Consider the following 17,225-nt stretch of genomic DNA (forward strand, 5'->3'; position numbering starts at 1 on the left):
CTCTCACTATGCGTTGCAGAGTCTTCCGGCAGGACGCGTTGCAGGCGCCATACCACACAGTGATGCAGCTGGTCAGAATGCTCTCGATGGTGCCTCTGTAGAAGGTGTACATGATGGGGGGTGGGGCTCTGGCTCTCCTCAGTTTGCGGAGGAAGTAGAGACGCTGTTGTGATTTCTTGGCCAGTGCTGCAGTGTTGTCGGTCCAGGAGAGGTCCTCTGTGATGTGCACACCCAGGAACTTGGTGCTGCTCACTCTCTCCACAGTCGCACCGTTGATGGTCAGAGGAACATGCTGAGTGTGCGCTCTCCTGAAGTCAACAACAATCTCCTTCGTCTTCTCCATGTTCAGAGAGAGATTATTGTCACTGCACCACCCGGCCAGGCGGCTCACCTCGCTCCTGTAGTTTGTCTCATCTCTGTTGCTAATGAGACCCACCACAGTCGTGTCATCCGCAAACTTAATGAAGAGGTTGGAGTTGTGTGACGGTGTGCAGTCGTGGGTCAGCAGAGTGAAGAGGAGGGGGCTCAGCACACATCCTTGGGGGGGCCCCAGTGTTCAGTGTGATGGTGCTGGATGTGTTGCTGCCGACATGTACTGCCTGAGGTCTTCCAGGCAGAAAGTCCAACAGCCAGTTGCACAGCGAAGTGTTGAGCCCCAGCTCGACCAGTTTGTGAATGAGCTGTTGAGGGATGATTGTGTTGAATGCTGAACTGAAGTCTATGAACAGCATTGCTGACGTATGAGTCTTTTTTCTCTAGATGTATGAGTGCTGAGTGGAGGGTAGTTGAGATGGCATCATCGGTCGACCGGTTGGACCGATATGCAAACTGGAATGGGTCCAGGGAGGGGAGAGGGCAGACTTGATGTGGTGCATGACTAGCTGTTCGAAGTACTTCATGAGGATGGGAGCTTTGAAGCATGTGGGAACAACAGCCTGACTAAGTGAGATGTTGAAAATGTCTGTGAAGACATCAGTGAAGTTCTGCTGCACAGTCTCTCAGTACACGCCCAGGAATGTTGTCAGGACCTGGAGCTTTGCGTGCATTGATCCTGCTGAAGGATCTCCTCACGCTGTCCGGGGTCAGCATCATCACCTGGTCACTGGGAGGAGGTGGAGTCTTCTGTGCAGTGGAGCTGTTTTGTGCCTCAAAGCGAGCGAAGAAGAAGGTGTTCAGCTCGTTCAGCAGAGAGATGTTGCTGTCACAGGTCCGCTGTGGGGGCTTGTAGTCCGTAATGGTCTGTATCCCCTGCCACAGTTTCCGAGTGTCTCTGCTCTCGCTGAAACGATGGGCTATCCTCCTGGAGTACTGTCTCTTAGCCTCTCTGATGCTGCGGGATAGGTTGGCCCTGGCTGTTCTCAGGCCCCCCCTCGTCTCCAGCTCTGAAGACAGCGTTCCGCGTCTCCAGGAGTCTGTAGACCTCCCCTGTCATCCACGGCTTCTGGTTGGCCCGGACAGTAATGGTTTTTGTGACTGTTACATCCTTAATACACTTGCTGATGTAGGCAGTGACAGTCTCCGAGTACTCCTGGAGGTCAGTGGAGTTATTGTAAGTGGCAGCCTGCTTAAACATATTCCAGTCGTATCAAAGCAGTCCTGAAGAGCGTCAGACGACCCTTCTGGCCACACTTGAATCTGTTTCTGAACTGGTTTAGCGACTTTAACGAGCGGTCTGTATGCAGGCATTAGCATGACAGTGATGTGGTCTGAGGCACCGAGGTGGGGGAGGGGGAGGGCTTTGTAAGCTCCTCTCTGTGTGGTGTAAACAAAGTCTAAAATGTTATTACCTCGTGTTGGAAAGTTAATGTGTTGGTGTATTTTTGGAAACACACTCTTACTTGCTATAAAAATCCCATAATTATCAGTTTTAGGGCAATTTAGCGAATTGTAGGTCAAATCTTAGTAAAAGAAATAATATATAATAATAAAATAAAATTGCTGGTTAAAAAATGCCAGTTCTCGGTCTGGAAGCATCGATTGCTTACTCGTCCACAAGAGCGCGTGCGCCTGACAGGAATGGCGGTTATTTCTGAGGGAGAGTTTTCAGCGAGGTAAAACACTTGAATTATATCACGAGAAATAAATAAATATATGATTTGTTTCACCACAAATTATATCACATAATTTTTATGCCAAGTTATGGGAGTATCATAATATTAATCACGTTAAAATGCCTTGAGTAGAGAAATGTTTCATGGGATTAACTTGACTCCCTGAAGCTAATGGTTTTAATCGAAAGATTGTTGTAGAGATAGCCTTTCGAGTTTGACTACTTAGTTTTACACAAAAACGAAATGTTTTGTTAATCCAAATATGGTAAAAGGATAGTCTCTTTCACCCAGATCTACTACATTAGTCATAACAATACTTCTACTAATTAAAGTCATAATATTTCCAAAACATTTACTTTGAATCGAATTTGTGTATGAGCTAATTGTACATTGTGGCTTTCACAATCGACCTACTTGAATATTTACTTGCTATAATATTTAATACTTAAGTACTGATGGGTGACGTCTACATTTTATATGTATTTTTTGTATTACTTTTTAAATGTATTGACTTATTTATTTAGAGTCCTGGTCCTAGCACTCTTGGTTCCAGGGTAGAGAAAACATTCCCTTTGTGACAACTTAGTTCTCCACATTTTCTTAAAGCTTTAACAACTATAGAACTTGTTATTCCAGTGGACTAGTTTTTGTTTGATGTGCAATAGGTCTCAAATCCCAACATGTCATCTTCTTTCAGTAGAAATCACCAGCTGTCAGCTGGAGTACCCCTTACCCTTTAAAGTCAACTTGAGAACAGCGATGAAATTTGGCTTTTTAGTTAGCTGTCATTGCTTTTTTACCACAACTAGGCTAATACTAGCAGATCTACTTTTTCCCCCATTTAAAATCATTTGCATAAATTTTTACATTGTGCCATAAAATATAACAACAAAACAGAAGAAAATAAGACAGGCACTAAATGCATAGTTTGTGCACAGTTAGTGCAGTTTATTGATTTCATCACTCTGAGTTAGGATGTTTTTGACACAGTCTCGCTTTTAGACTGGGATGATGAGATGACCACTTTGCCATCCACCACCTCTTCCACAATGGTTACCACTTTGCGTGTAGTTGTGGATGAGCTTGAGCTTGAGGTTGAGACACTGCAGAGGTACAAACAAATAATATTACACTACAGAAATGCCAGACAGGTATCCACATCTCACTTTAATTTTGTTTATTATAATAAACCACCACTGCTCGTTGAAAAACAGTGACACTACTGTCTAAATGTTGTTATTAAGAGATTCTGTATTGTAGTTTTGTTTCACCTTGTAGCCTCTCCATCCAAAAGTCTCCTGTACTCTGCAATCTCCAACTCCAGTCTGGTCTTGATGTCCAGAAGGATCCTGTACTCTTGCCCTTGGCGCTCGAGATCGGCACGAAGCTGCACCAGCTGCTGCTCCAGGCTGGTCACCTGGATCTGGTAGCCAGACAACATGGCAGAGTAGCGGCCCTGCGTGTCTGCCAGAGTGCCTTCCAGCGATGCTTTCTGTTGGGGAAAGCTTAGTTATTCTGTGTTCTATGCAGTGTGATGACCAAAATTTACAAGATTCATCTCTGCCTGCTTACCATGCTGAGTTGGGACTGTAGCTCGATTTCAAGACTCTGGAGTGTGCGTTTAACCTCTCTGATTTCAGATCGGGATATTTGAAGGGTTTCTGTGCTCACGGTAACCTCCTTGTTGAGGGCTTCACTCTATGAGAGACAGTAAAGCAGTCAGACATTTTGTTGATTTTCATTAAAACGTTTCCCTTTAAAAAAAAAAAACCTCTGTGGTTACCTTAGAATGGAACCAGGCCTCAAGTTCTTTGCGGTTCTTGGCAGCAACTGCCTCGTAGTGCTCACGGATTTCAGCCATGATCTTTGTCAGGTCTTCCTGTGGTGCTGCATCTACCTCTACATTGACTTGTCCACTCATCTGGGCGCGTACTGCCAAGAGTTCCTAAAGATGCAATAAAAACCACTGAGCATTATCTCACATATATTTCAAGAGGAACGACTGAGTGTGAACCCACTACCAACTTACCTCCTCATGGTTCTTCTTGAGGAAGATCAGCTCTTCTTTTAGACCCTCAATCTGCAACTCCAGATCAGATCTGGTCATTGTCAGCTCATCCAGCACCCTCCTCAGGCCAGCAATGTCTGCCTCTACAGACTGCCTCATGCTCAGCTCATTCTCATATCTGCACAAAAAAGAAACTCATTTAAATGCTTTAGACTTTTTGCAGACGTTGAAAATGCTGTTTATGTTACTAGTTACTTACTTGACCCTGAAGTCATCTGCAGCCAGCTTGGCATTGTCAATGCTCAAGTAGATGCCTCCATTCACACCAGTGGCATGCTGAATCCAGGGGCACAGATAAAAAAAAGAGTTAAATTGCATTCCTGAGAAATCCAGTATTTTCCACATTCTATGCGAATTAGCAACCATGGTATATATAGAATTGGTTAATTATTGTCTAAAGGTATTTTAATGATTGACTTTAGTATCATGATTTATAGGTTAGTCAGGTACCTTGGTCTGGAGGTCACTGATAGTAGCGTAATAGGCGCTGCAGTCTCGAGCAGAGGGGGTCGACTTGCTCTCCAGGAACTGGCGAATCTTCAGCTCAAGATCAGTGTTGGCCTTCTCGAGGGAGCGCACCTTCTCCAGGTAGGAGGCCAGACGGTCGTTGAGGTTTTGCATGGTGGCTTTCTCGTTTGCAGACACATCAACAGCATCAGATAGGTTGAAGCCAGCGCCACCACCAAAACCAGCACCGCCACCAGCAGAGAAGGAACGAGAAGCAGAGGCACTGGAGATACGGACCCCGGTTCCTCCTGCTCCTCCATACACACTACCAGCACGCATGGCTGTGACACGACCGGCTCCTCCACCAAAGTGGGAAGAACTTCCTGAAGACATGTAGGTGCGGCTGGAAGAAGTCATCATTTTGAAGAAGGCTTGTTGTCGTCCTCAACTCTGGCTGGAGAATGAGAGAGCGGATGAGTGAGGAGAAGACGACCCCTGTTCCTTTTATGTGGACAAATGGGGAGGGACCAGATGGATTGCCTAAGGGGGTGGACCACAAAACCCTCGCCCCATTGCCTAAGGCAGCAGGCGTGGTTGAAGACAGGTCTGCATGGTATGTTAGCATTTTAGAGTTTCACTTAAATTCTTCAGTAATTCCTTACATTTTCCCCTAAGCATGGAGCAATTGATTGATAGAGATGTATTTTTTGAGCAAAAAATTTTGTTTAATTAACTAATTTCTTTCTACTTTAATTAATCTTTTAATGTTTGAATTGGGAAAGCATGGGTTATTGGCCATCATATCCTGTCAGTCTATTAAGTAAAAATGGAATAATATATTTAATAAAATATTTTTAGTAAACCATAGCTAAATTGGACTCTACAATATGCATAGCTGGCATTTCTTTTTATAAACACAAATAAAATTAAATGCTTACTTAAAGCCTACAAGATATGTTTTTTTTAATTTTTTTTATTATTTTTTTTTTTTGTGCTGGACACATACATTTTATTTTTCTTTGTTATGTTCTTTGTCTATAGGTGTCTATGATTTCTTTATTCCAGTGGTTCATAATAGGCCAATTTTTAATTTGGGTGTAAAAAAAGTTTTTTTTTTTTTTTTTTTTTTTTTCCTGAATTGAAAAGCAGTTTTCTACTACACATGTTAGATGGTGACACATAAAGCTTTTGCAAATGTGGACGTCCAAAGTGAGTAGTTTTTGTATGTATAATAATATAAATGACCAGTTCTTGGCACTGATAAAAAAATCCATTACCTAGTTTACATATGTTTTTTATGAATTCCTTTTTTTTTCTTTTTTTTTTTTACAGATTGTGAATTTAAACAATGCAGTTGTTACATAATGATACTGTTGCATTAAAATGAGCTATATTAAACACCAAGCGATTAAAAGCAGGTTTAGCTGGTCTGAAGTGGGTTTCGGGTGACCTGCTAATGATAAGCAGGCTTGTTGCAAATAGAAAGTTTTATTTTTGTGTGCAACAAAGTTGTGTTGTTCAACTGTTAAATATTTTGAGTTTGGAGTGAATGTTATACTGAAGAGTTTAACACAGTGAATATTTATATCTATGTTTCACTTTAGAAATAAATGAATTCATTATAGAAATTATTTGTAACATTTGTAGTTAGAAGTAATGCTTGAGTGATGATTTTTTAGATTTTGAGTGATTTTCAGTTTTAATTAATTCTGACCCATATTACGTTGAAGGTACAGGAGGCAATGTGCAGAAACTTTGTTGGGTCCCTCCCGGTAAGTATGTGGTCATGCAACAAAATGTATTTTATGGCACTACACTTGCTGCAGGGACAGTCGCCCAGAGCAGTCTTTCTCAAACCTGTTTCTGGAGGCACATTGTTGAATCAGGTTTTTAATGAGGAAAAGTTTGAAAATAGGCATTGTTGGTGCTGGTCTGGAGCTAAAGGTTATGTCCGTTGCTCAGGGCCACACAGGTGATGGCCCTTTTAAGGTGTGACCCTGCAGCCTTTACCAGCCTATGTCAGTTTAGTGGTATTGCTCACAAACCTTTGGTGCTTTTATAGGCAAACAGTTTGAAATACACTTCATTTAAATGTTAATATTTATTCATTTTTTTTCCCCATCCTGACCTTGGTCTTTTGGTTACCTGATTTAATGTGGTGGACTTAGAAGTAAGAACAGTGCTGGGTAGTAACTGATTATATGTAATCTGGATTACGTAATCAGATTCAGAAAATCCAGTGAGTGGCAGTTGTGTGGACGGATATGCCTTGTTGATGTCAGAGGTCAGAGGAGAATGGGCAGACTGGTTAGAGATGATAGAAAGTTAACAGTAACTCAAATAACCACTCGTTACAACCAAGGTATCCAGAATACCATCTCTGAACACACAAAACTTCGAACCCTGAAGCAGATGGGCTACAGCAGCAGAAGACCACTCCGGCTGCCGCTCCTGTCAGCTAAGAACAGGAAACAGAGGCTACAATTCTCACAGGCTCACCAAAATTCGACAATAGAAGATTGGAAAAACGTTGCCTGGTCTGATGAGTCTCGATTTCTGCTGTGACATTCAGATGGTAGGGTCAGAATTTGGCGTAAAGAACATGAAAGCATGGATCCATCCTGCCTTGTGGTGATGGTGGTGTAATGGTGTGGGGAATATTTTCTTGGCACACTTTGGGCCCCTTAGTAACAATTGAGCATCGTTTAAACGCCACAGCCTACCTGAGTATTGTTGCTGACCATGTCCATCACTTTATGACTACAGTGTACCCATCTTCTGATGGCTACTTCCAGCAGGATAATGCACCATGTCACAAAGGTCAAATCATCTCTTGAACATGACGATGAGTTCACTTTACTCAAATGGCCTCCTCAGTCACCAGATCTCAATCCAATAGAGCAGCTTTGGGATGTGGAGGAACATGAGATTCACATCATAGATGTGCAGCCAACAAATCTGCAGCAACTGTGTGATCCTATCATGTCAATATGGACCAAAATCTCTGAGTAATGTTTCCAACACCTTGTTGAATCTATGCCACATAGAATTAAGGCATATATGTATGTATATATTACGCTAATAATTATATTTAATAATTATAATAACTATGTGTAATATAAATGTGTGTTTCCTGTGATGGCCATCTATCTGGAGTGTTTGCTCTATCTGCAGCCTAATATGCTGGAAGACACTACAGAATCCCTGCAGAGAACAGGCAGTTTGGAAAATGGATGTTTAATATAATTTTTTTTTGATTAATTATACAGTGTACCCACATTTTAAAACTCAAATTCAGACTATTCAGTAAAAATAATACTGAAAAAAAATGAATACACCATTCTTGATATTTATACCCAATTTCATATTCATTAATTGACATAGAAAGTGTCACCAAGTTTCATAATGTAGAGTTCAGCCCACTTGAGCTGCAGGAATTTACAGTGTCTGACCGCTCCCTGTTTTTCTTATGTTCAACAAGTCATAAACTCTGTTCAGAAGGTCCATGTTCCATGTACAGGTGCATCTCAATGAATTATAATGTCGTGGAAAAGTTAATTTATTTCAATAATTCAACTCAAATTGTGAAACTCGTGTATTAAATAAATTCAATGCACGCAGACTGAAGTAGCTGAAGTCTGTGGTTCTTTTAATTGTGATGATTTTGGCTCACATTTAACAAAAACCCAACAATTCACAATCTCAACATATTAGAATACTTCATAAGACCAATAAAAAAAACATTTGAAAGTCATTATGAAAGTGAACAAAAAAAAAAAAAAAAAAAAAAGTGAAAGTGACGTGACATACAGCCAAGTATGGTGACCCATACTCAGAATTCGTGCTTTGCATTTAACCCATCCAAAGTGCATACACACAGCAGTGAACACACACCCAGAGCAGTGGGCAGCCATTTATGCTGCGGCGCCCAGGGAGCAGTTGGGGGTTCTGTGCCTTGCTCAAGGGCACCTCAGTGGTATTGCCGGGCCGAGACTTGAACCCACAACCGATTAGAAGTCAAACTCTCTAACCACTAGGCCATGACTTTCCCACTATTATATATTATAGTGTTGTCTGAATTGTGAGTGATTAAATTAATTCCCCAAATATGGTTCACTGTTGTATAGCCATAATGCACCCTTTATTGTTTCCAAAGTCAAGGTCAAAGTTTATTTATATAGCACCTTAAAACAACACGAATGTTGACCAAAGTGCTGCACAAGCAGAGCAAAAAACACATAGTAAAACAGAACATGACAAGTAATCAATCCAGTAACTTAAAATAATAATAACCTGGTACTTCACAAAAACTGAAACACCTAACATTAAAGAGATGCATACAAAATAAAACCAAGTTATGAGTAAGCCTGGGAAAAAAAAGAAGGTCTTAACTGATGCTTTAAAACTGCTTAATGTAGGAGAAGCTCTAATCATTAAGGGTAGAGTGTTCCAAAGTTTTGAAGCATAGATTGAAAAAGACCTGTCTCCTTTGGTTTTCAAACGAGATGGACTGAAGATCTGAGTGATCTCTGAAGAGAATAAAAACTTAAAACTTCTGAGATATAAATATGGGAAAGTTTTTGAACACGTAAGTTAAACCCTTAAAATCAATTCTTTGTCTCACAGGGAGCCAATGGAGAGAGGCATGGACAGGTGAAATATGTTCCCTCTTTTATGTCCCAGGGTTTTTTATTTTATTTTATTTTTATTTTATTTATTTTTTTTAACTGAAGATGTCCCAAGAAATCACTGTATTTGTCAATCTGCGGTTTGGAGCCAAACAGGATAACCTCTGTCTTGTTTTCATTCCACTGAAGAAAATTTTCATCCATCCATTCTTTAATGTCCTTTAAACATGCTAGCACAATCACTACCAGAATCTAATGGTAAATAGAGCTGGGTATCATCTGCATAGATGTGATACGAGATCAACAATCAGTGTACAGGAATGCTATAGCATAGGCTATGAATAATCAGTAAGTTTACCATTTTAAAATAATTCAAAGTCTAAAACAATGATACTAGTCTAAACACGTTTTTCGTAAGTCCAAGAAAATACAAGCTTGTATAAATTCTACAAGATTACTTAATCTCAGTAGTACAAATAGCCTGGCTACATGTAATTAAAAAAAAAGGATTTTTGATAACAGAGCTCTGCAAAATTTTCCTGTCAAAGTCCCATAATTGTCCGTTTTAGGGCAATTTAGCGAAATGTAGGTCAAATCTTTGTAAAAAAAAAAATAAAAAATGCCAGTTCTTGGTCTTGAAGCGTCGCTTGCTACTCATCCACAAGCGCGCGTGCGCCTGACAGGAATGGTGGTTATTTCTGAGGGATAGTTTTCAGCGAGGTAAAAGACTTGAATTATATCACGAGAAATAAATAAATATATGATTTCTTTAACCACAAATTATGTCACAATTTTTATGCTAAGTAATGGGAGTATCATAATTTGAATCATGTTAAAATGCCTTGAGTAGAGAAATGTTTCATGGGATTAACTTGACTCCCTGAAGCTAATGGTTTTAATCGAAAGATTGTTGTAGAGATATCCTTTCGAGTTTGACTACTTAGTTTTATGCAAAAACAAAATGTTATATTAATCCAAATATGTTGAAAGGATAATCTCTTTCACCCAGATCTACTATATTAGTCATAACAATACTTCTACTAATTAAAGTCATAATATTTCTTACTTTGAATTGAATTTGTGTATGAGCTAATTGTACATTGTAGCTTTCACAATCGGCCTACTTGAATATTTACTTGCTATAATATTTAATACTTAAGTACTGATGGGGGTGTCATGTCTGCATTTTATATGTATTTTTTATTAATTTTTAAATGTATTGATTTATTTATTTAGAGTCCTGGTTCTAGCACTCTTGGTTCCAGGGAAAAGAAAACATTCCCTTTGTGACAACTTGGTTCTCCACATTTTCTTAAAGCTTTAACAACTATAGAACTTGTTATTCCAGTGGACTAGTTTTTGTTTGATGTGCAATAGGTCTCAAATCCCAACATGTCATCTTCTTTCAGTAGAAATCACCAGCTGTCAGCTGGAGTACCCCTTACCCTTTAAAGTCAACTTGAGAACAGTGATGGAATTTGGCTTTTTAGTTAGCTGTCATTCCTTTTTTACCACAACTAGGCTAATACTAGCAGATCTACTTTTCCCCCCATTTAAAATCGTTTGCATAAATTTTTACATTGTGCCATAAAATATAACAACAAAACAGAAGAAAATAAGACAGGCACTAAATGCATAGTTTGTGCACAGTTAGTGCAGTTTATTGATTTCATCACTCTGAGTTAGGATGTTTTTGTCTCGCTTTTAGACTGGGAGGATGAGCTGACCACTTTGCCATCCACCACCTCTTCCACAATGGTTACCACTTTGCGTGTAGTTGTGGATGAGCTTGAGCTTGAGGTTGAGACACTGCAGAGGTACAAACAAATAATATTACACTACAGAAATGCCAGACAGGTATCCACATCTCACTTTAATTTTGTTTATTATAATAAACCACCACTGCTCGTTGAAAAACAGTGACACTACTGTCTAAATGTCGTTATTAAGAGATTTTGTATTGTAGTTTTGTCTCACCTTGTAGCCTCTCCATCCAAAAGTCTCCTGTACTCTGCAATCTCCAACTCCAGTCTGGTCTTGATGTCCAGAAGGATCCTGTACTCTTGCCCTTGGCGCTCGAGATCGGCACGAAGCTGCACCAGCTGCTGCTCCAGGCTGGTCACCTGGATCTGGTAGCCAGACAACATGGCAGCGTAGCGGGCCTGCGTGTCTGCCAGAGTGCCTTCCAGCGATGCTTTCTGTTGGGGAAAGCTTAGTTATTCTGTGTTCTATGGAGTGTGATGACCAAAATTTACAAGATTCATCTCTGCCTGCTTACCATGCTGAGTTGGGACTGTAGCTCGATTTCAAGACTCTGGAGTGTGCGTTTAACCTCTGTGATTTCAGATCGGGATATTTGAAGGGTTTCTGTGCTCACGGTAACCTCCTTGTTGAGGGCTTCACTCTATGAGAGACAGCAAAGCAGTCAGACCTTTTGTTGATTTTCATTAAAACATTGCCCTTAAAAAAAAAAAAAAACTCTGAGGTTACCTTAGAATGGAACCAGGCCTCAAGTTCTTTGCGGTTCTTGGCAGCAACTGCCTCGTAGTGCTCACGGATTTCAGCCATGATCTTTGTCAGGTCTTCCTGTGGTGCTGCATCTACCTCTACATTGACTCGTCCACTCATCTGGGCGCGTACTGCCAAGAGTTCCTAAAGATGCAATAAAAACCACTGAGCATTATCTCACATATATTTCAAGAGGAACTACTGAGTGTGAACCCACCACCAACTTACCTCCTCGTGGTTCTTCTTGAGGAAGATCAGCTCTTCTTTTAGACCCTCAATCTGCAACTCCAGATCAGATCTGGTCATTGTCAGCTCATCCAGCACCCTCCTCAGGCCAGCAATGTCTGCCTCTACAGACTGCCTCATGCTCAGCTCATTCTCATATCTGCACAAAAAAGAAACTCATTTAAATGCTTTAGACTTTTTGCGGATGTTGAAAATGCTGTTTATGTTACTAGTTACTTACTTGACCCTGAAGTCATCTGCAGCCAGCTTGGCATTGTCAATGCTCAAGTAGATGCCTCCATTCACACCAGTGGCATGCTGAATCTTCAGGGGCACAGATAAAAAAAAAGAGTTAAATTGCATTCCTGAGAAATCCAGTATTTTCCACATTCTCTGCGAATTAGGAACCATGGTATATATAGAATTGGTTAATTATTGTCTAAAGGTATTTTAATGATTGACTTTAGTATCATGATTTATAGGTTAGTCAGGTACCTTGGTCTGGAGGTCACTGATAGTAGCGTAATAGGCGCTGTAGTCTCGAGCAGAGGGGGTCGACTTGCTCTCCAGGAACTGGCGAATCTTCAGCTCAAGATCAGTGTTGGCCTTCTCGAGGGAGCGCACCTTCTCCAGGTAGGAGGCCAGACGGTCGTTGAGGTTTTGCATGGTGGCTTTCTCGTTTGCAGACACATCAACAGCATTAGAGAGGTTGAAGCCAGCGCCACCACCGAAACCAGCACCGCCACCAGCAGAGAAGGAACGAGAAGCAGAGGCACTGGAGATACGGACCCCGGTTCCTCCTGCTCCTCCATACACACTACCAGCACGCATGGCTGTGACACGACCGGCTCCTCCACCAAAGTGGGAAGAACTTCCTGAAGACATGTAGGTGCGGCTGGAAGAAGAAGAAGTCATCATTTTGAAGAAGGCTTGTTGTCGTCCTCAACTCTGGCTGGAGAATGAGAGAGCGGATGAGTGAGGAGAAGACGACCGCTGTTCCTTTTATGTGGACAAATGGGGAGGGACCAGATGGATTGCCTAAGGGGGTGGACCACAAAACCCTCGCCCCATTGCCTAAGGCAGCAGGTGTGGTTGAAGACAGGTCTGCATAGTATGTTAGCATTTTAGAGTTTCACTTAAATTCTTCAGTAATTCCTTACATTTTCCCCTAAGCATGGAGCAATTGATTGACAGAGATGTATTTTTTGAGCAAAAATTTTGTTTAATTAACTAATTTCTTTCTACTTTAATTAATCTTTTAATGTTTGAATTAGGAAAGCATGGATTATTGGCCATCATATCCTATCAGTCTATTAAGTAAAAATGGAATAATATATTTAATAAAATATTTTTAGTAAACCATAGCTAAATTGGACTCTACAATATGCATAGCTGGCATTTCTTTTGTTAAACACAAATAAAATTAAATGCTTACTTAAAGCCTACAAGATATGTTTTTATTTTATTTTATTTTTTTTGTGCTGGACACATACATTTTATTTTTCTTTGTTATGTTCTTTGCTCTATAGGTGTCTATCATTTCTTTATTCCAGTGGTTCATAATAGGCCAATTTTTAATTTGGGTGTAAAAAAAGTTTTTTTTTTTTTTTTTTTTTTCCCTGAATTGAAAAGCAGTTTTCTACTACACATGTTAGATGGTGACACATGAAGCTTGTGCAAATGTGGACGTCCAAAGTGAGTAGTTTTCGTATGTATAATAATATAAATGACCAGTTCTTGGCACTGATAAAAAAATCCATTACCTAGTTTACATATGTTTTTTATGAAATCCTTTTTTTTTTTTTTTTTTTTAACAGATTGTGAATTTAAACAATGCAGTTGTTACATAATGATACTGTTGCATTAAAATGAGCTATATTAAACACCAAGCGATTAAAAGCAGGTTTAGCAGGTCTGAAGTGGGTTTCGGGTGACCTGCTAATCATAAGCAGGCTTGTTGCAAATAGAAAGTTTTATTTTTGTGTGCAACAAAGTTGTGTTGTTCAACTTAAATATTTTGAGTTTGGAGTGAATGTTATACTGAAGAGTTTAACACAGTGAATATTTATATCTATGTTTCACTTTAGAAATAAATGAATTCATTATAGAAATTATTTGTAACATTTGTAGTTAGAAGTAATTCTTGAGTGATGATTTTTAGATTTTGAGTGATTTTCAGTTTTAATTAATTCTGACCCATATTACGTTGAAGGTACAGGAGGCAATGTGCAGAAACTTTGTTGGGTCCCTCCCGGTAAGTATGTGGTCATGCAAACAAAATGTATTTTATGGCACTACACTTGCTGCAGGGACAGTCGCCCAGAGCAGTCTTTCTCAAACCTGTTTCTGGAGGCACATTGTTGAATCAGGTTTTTAATGAGGAAAAGTTTGAAAATAGGCATTGTTGGTGCTGGTCTAGAGCTAAAGGTTATGTCCGTTGCTCAGGGCCACACAGGTGATGGCCCTTTTAAGGTGTGACCCTGCAGCCTTTACCAGCCTATGTCAGTTTAGTGGTATTGCTCACAAACCTTTGGTGCTTTTATAGGCAAACAGTTTGAAATACACTTCATGTAAATGTTAATATTTATTCATTTTTTTTCCCCATCCTGACCTTGGTCTGTTGGTTACCTGATTTAATGTGGTGGACATAGAAGTAAGAACAGTGCTGGGTAGTAACTGATTATATGTAATCTGGATTACGTAATCAGATTTCAAAAATTAAGTGCTCTGGATTATATTACTTTTAAAAATGTTCACAATGAGATTATTATGGATTAGGCTAATTAGGTACTGTTACACCTGTTCAATTGCTTGATAACACAGATTGCTAATCAGCCAATCACATGGCAGCAACTCAAAGCATTTAGGCATGTAGATGTGATGAAGACGACTTGCTGAAGTTCAAACCGAGCATCAGAATGGGGAAGAAAGGTGACTTTTTAAATGACTTTGAATGTGGAATGGTTGTTGGTGCCAAACGGGCTGGTCGGAATATTTCAAAAACTGCTCATCTACTGCGATTTTCATGCACAACCATCTCTAGGGTTTACAGAGAATGGTAAGAAAAAGAGAAAAAATCCAGTGAGTGGCAGTTGTGTGGACGGATATGCCTTGTTGATGTCAGAGGTCAGAGGAGAATGGGCAGACTGGTTAGAGATGATAGAAAGTTAACAGTAACTCAAATAACCACTCGTTACAACCAAGGTATCCAGAATACCATCTCTGAACACACAACACTTCGAACCCTGAAGCAGATGGGCTACAGCAGCAGAAGACCACTCCGGCTGCCGCTCCTGTCAGCTAAGAACAGGAAACAGAGGCTACAATTCTCACAGGCTCACCAAAATTCGACAATAGAAGATTGGAACAAAACCGTTGCCTGGTCTGATGAGTCTCGATTTCTGCTGTGACATTCAGATGGTAGGGTCAGAATTTGGTGTAAAGAACATGAAAGCATGGATCCATCCTGCCTTGTGGTGGTGGTGGTGTAATGGTGTGGGGAATATTTTCTTGGCACACTTTGGGCCCCTTAGTACCAATTGAGCATCGTTTAAACACCACAGCCTACCTGAGTATTTTTGCTGACCATGTCCATCACTTTATGACTACAGTGTACCCATCTTCTGATGGCTACTTCCAGCAGGATAATGCACCATGTCACAAAGGTCAAATCATCTCTTGAACATGACGATGAGTTCACTTTACTCAAATGGCCTCCTCAGTCACCAGATCTCAATCCAATAGAACAGCTTTGGGATGTGGAGGAACATGAGATTCACATCATGGATGTGCAGCCAACAAATCTGCAGCAACTGAGTGATCCTATCATGTCAATATGGACCAAAATCGCTGAGTAATGTTTCCAACACCTTGTTGAATCTATGCCACGAAGAATTAAGGCATATATATATATTACGCTAATAATTATATTTAATAATTATAATAACTATGTGTAATATAAATGTGTGTTTCCTGTGATGGCCATCCATCTGGGCTGTTTGCTCTATCTGCAGCCTAATATGCTGGAAGGCACTACAGAATCCCTGCAGAGAACAGGCAGTTTGGAAAATGGATGTTTAATATAATTTTTTTTTTATTAATTATACAGTGTACCCAAATTTTAAAACTCAAATTCAGACTATTCAGTAAAAATAATACTGAAAAAAAATGAATACACCATTCTTAATATTTATACCCAATTTCATATTCATTAATTGGCATAGAAAGTGTCACCAAGTTTCATAATGTAGAGTTCAGCCCACTTGAGCTGCAGGAATTTACAGTGTCTGACCGCTCCCTGTTTTTCTTATGTTCAACAAGTCATAAACTCTGTTCAGAAGGTCCATGTTCCATGTACAGGTGCATCTCAATGAATTATAATGTTGTGGAAAAGTTAATTTATTTCAATAATTCAACTCAAATTGTGAAACTCGTGTATTATATAAATTCAATGCACGCAGACTGAAGTAGCTGAAGTCTGTGGTTCTTTTAATTGTGATGATTTTGGCTCACATTTAACAAAAACCCAACAATTCACAATCTCTAAAAAAACATTTGAAAGTCATTATGAAAGTGAACAAAAAATAAATAAATAAATAAAGTGAAAGTGATGTGACATACACCCAAGTATGGTGACCCATACTCAGAATTCGTGCTCTGCATTTAACCCATCCAAAGTGCATACACACAGCAGTGAACACACACCCAGAGCAGTGGGCAGCCATTTATGCTGCGGCGCCCGGGGAGCAGTTGGGGGTTCTGTGCCTTGCTCAAGGGCACCTCAGTGGTATTGCCGGGCCGAGACTTGAACCCACAACCGATTAGAACCCAAACTCTCTAACCACTAGGCCACGACTTTCCCACTATTATACACAATAGTGTTGTCTGAATTTCTGAGTGATTAAATTAATTCCCCAAATATGGTTCACTGTTGTATAGCCATAATGCACCCTTTATTGTTTCCAAGGTCAAGGTCAAAGTTTATTTATATAGCACCTTAAAACAACACGAATGTTGACCAAAGTGCTGCACAAGCAGAGCAAAAAACACATAGTAAACCAGAACATGACAAGTGATCAATCCAATTCCAATAACTTAAAAGAATAATATAAGCAAAAATTTATCATAGTCAAAAAACAGTCATAACCTGGTACATCACAAAAACTGAAACACCTAGCATTAAAGAGATGCATACAAAATAAAACCAAGTTATGAGTAAGCCTGAGAAAAAAGGAAGGTCTTAATTGATGCTTTAAAACTGCTTAATGTAGGAGAAGCTCTAATCATTAAGGGTAGAGT

General features: G+C 39.9%; 2 protein-coding genes across 2 annotated transcripts; both read right to left on the minus strand.

Moving 5' to 3' along the window:
• Positions 1-2,973: 2,973 nt before the first annotated feature.
• On the minus strand, positions 2,974-5,060 carry LOC109106327 (keratin, type I cytoskeletal 13-like). The gene is made up of 7 exons (XM_042745311.1): positions 4,570-5,060; positions 4,319-4,401; positions 4,081-4,237; positions 3,835-3,996; positions 3,624-3,749; positions 3,323-3,543; positions 2,974-3,154 (listed from the first exon to the last, which is right to left on the minus strand). Exons 1-7 carry the CDS (start codon positions 4,984-4,986, stop codon positions 3,022-3,024), a joined length of 1,299 nt encoding a protein of 432 aa, XP_042601245.1. The 5' UTR covers positions 4,987-5,060; the 3' UTR covers positions 2,974-3,021.
• Positions 5,061-10,828: 5,768 nt separating this feature from the next.
• cyt1l (type I cytokeratin, enveloping layer, like) lies at positions 10,829-12,915 on the minus strand. Its single transcript, XM_042745215.1, has 7 exons — positions 12,423-12,915; positions 12,169-12,251; positions 11,931-12,087; positions 11,685-11,846; positions 11,473-11,598; positions 11,172-11,392; positions 10,829-11,003 (listed from the first exon to the last, which is right to left on the minus strand). The coding sequence occupies exons 1-7, from the start codon at positions 12,843-12,845 to the stop codon at positions 10,877-10,879; spliced, it is 1,299 nt and encodes a 432-aa protein (XP_042601149.1). The 5' UTR covers positions 12,846-12,915; the 3' UTR covers positions 10,829-10,876.
• Positions 12,916-17,225: the final 4,310 nt, after the last annotated feature.

Source organism: Cyprinus carpio, chromosome B19 (assembly GCF_018340385.1).
Source record: "Cyprinus carpio isolate SPL01 chromosome B19, ASM1834038v1, whole genome shotgun sequence".
Taxonomy (NCBI): Eukaryota; Metazoa; Chordata; class Actinopteri; order Cypriniformes; family Cyprinidae; genus Cyprinus; species Cyprinus carpio.